The sequence below is a fragment of the Myotis davidii genome, unplaced genomic scaffold (genome assembly GCF_000327345.1).
Source record: "Myotis davidii unplaced genomic scaffold, ASM32734v1 scaffold363, whole genome shotgun sequence".
NCBI lineage: Eukaryota > Metazoa > Chordata > Mammalia > Chiroptera > Vespertilionidae > Myotis > Myotis davidii.
The window spans coordinates 2,560,895-2,562,796 of record NW_006294069.1 but is presented as its reverse complement, the minus strand read 5'-3'; the positions used below and the strand labels follow the sequence as shown (position 1 = coordinate 2,562,796).

The 1,902-nt window shown below is 48.8% G+C and overlaps 1 protein-coding gene across 1 annotated transcript in view; it reads left to right on the top strand.

Annotated features, from left to right (window-relative positions):
• The window catches only part of FAM57A (family with sequence similarity 57 member A), a gene marked incomplete at its 5' end in the record, with an annotated part of 10,687 nt that overhangs the window by 2,146 nt on the left and 6,639 nt on the right, over positions 1-1,902 (top strand). The window contains 1 exon segment of the mRNA XM_015566806.1: positions 317-400. Coding sequence (XP_015422292.1) covers positions 317-400 — 84 coding nt within the window.

Here is a 1,902-nt window from a genome sequence, read left to right as displayed (position 1 = left end):
AAGGGGGGGCGACAGGAAGCGAGGGGGCTGCCTCCCTAGTTCCTTGCCCCTCTCTGCGGCCCTGGCCGGGGCTCTGGAAGACCCTGCCCTGGAGGGAGAGGGAGCAGGGCGGAGGGCTGCCCGCGCTGGTCAGGATGGGGAGGGAATCCTGCTACATATCTGCCAGCTGCCCTGGGAATCGGGAGCGCGGTGGCGGCCCTACCATTTTCCTCCCGGCGCTGGCCGCCTAGGGGACAGTGAGGTTCAGGAGTTTGGGCTCCGTGCTGGATTTAGAGCGCTCCACCCACCCCTTTTTTTCTTTTCTGCCGCATCTTAGGGTGGTTTCTTCGGCGCAGGCTGTGTTGGCCACCGGGTCGGGGATCGCCGTCATCCGCTCCTGTAAGAACGTGGTCTCCGACAGGTAACAACATCCAATGCCAGGTGAAAGAAGTACAGATAACAGCGCCGAACTTTTTCGAAGTTTGCACATTTTAGTGGCACACAGACACTATTTCTTTATGAGTACACGCTGTTGGATAGCCGGTGAATGGGAGAACTTGGGTGCCATAATTAGTTCCCACCTCCTCTCCTTACCTCTGTCTGCGGGCCACCTTAGGGGAAAGTAAACTGAAGAAATGCTAGAGAATGACAGAGTCTAAGCCTGCTTTAAGGTAACATGTAAGACGGCGTGGTCCATTGACCCAAGTTACTTATGAGATAGAGACCTTCGGAAATGATTCAGAAGAGAGTGTGGCTTCTAGTTCTTTTAAGTCACCCCACTGGGGTCCTGCTCTGAAGCATTCATTGACCAAGATATGTGCATTGTGGCTACCAGAGCCTTACAAATGCTGCTCTTTCTCGTCTCTCCTATGCGTTTGCTCAGGGTGGTGAGGAGGTTTCAGGTGCTTTCAGAAAACTGACTTGTCTGTGTTAGCGCTCGTCCAGAGGCATCAGGAAATGTGCATCTAGTGGACTGAATCATAAAGACTAGGGTGGTCTACTTTGTGTAGTATGTATGTAGACCTGGGCAATGGTGGTGTTTTGTTTTTGAAGCCTTTTTTTTTTTTCACCTGTCTTCCTAGAACCACTCTTGCTTTCTCCCAGTTAAGTTGAAGAGCTACAGTCAATGTACAGGGAAAGTCTGACAGCGGAGTGTCCTCTTTTCACCTGTTGAGACTGCAGTAGGAGGAGAGCCTGAGTGGGGTATCTGTCTCACTGGCCTGCAGATGTAGTGCCTGGATCTTACTTGGGATTAAAGCTGCCATCATGATTTTTGTGCTTTTCTTGGTGATGAATTGTAGGTGCTGAGAGAAAACAGGTCAGGGGACTTTGATTGCATGTGCAAAAGACTGACAGCATTTGCTTGGCCGGGTTCGATTTTTATTTCAATCTAATCGAGCAGTCTGTGATCACCTGGCAAGCTCCCTCACTGCCCCCACCCAGTTTGTCAGCTCAAACTTAAAACCAGCCTCTTTTGCAAAGATTAAGACAAATGTGGCTCAGCACTATCTTGAGCTGACAGGAGGGCAAGCAGCAGGCAACCAGTACACATTTTAGAAAGAGATATTTGCGCATACTTAACTTTCAGTTCTGAGGCACCACTGTTATGTTTCCCTCTTAGAAACGGTGTGTTTTAGTGGTAAGAATCCTGAGTTTGGTTTTCAGGTCCCTCCTTTTATGTATCTTTATGCCCCAGGGGTGAGGAATGTCCAGCTTAAGGCCTGTGAAATAATTTGGTCTGCTCCTACCAAGGCATTAGGGGTGAGTTAATTAAATGTTTGACCAAATATAGCAGGCTACTTTTTTAAAAATATATTTTATTGATTTTTTTACAGAGAGAAGGGAGAGAGATAGAGTTAGAAACATCGATGAGAGAGAAACATCGATCAGCTGCCTCCTGCACATCTCCTATTGGGGATGTGC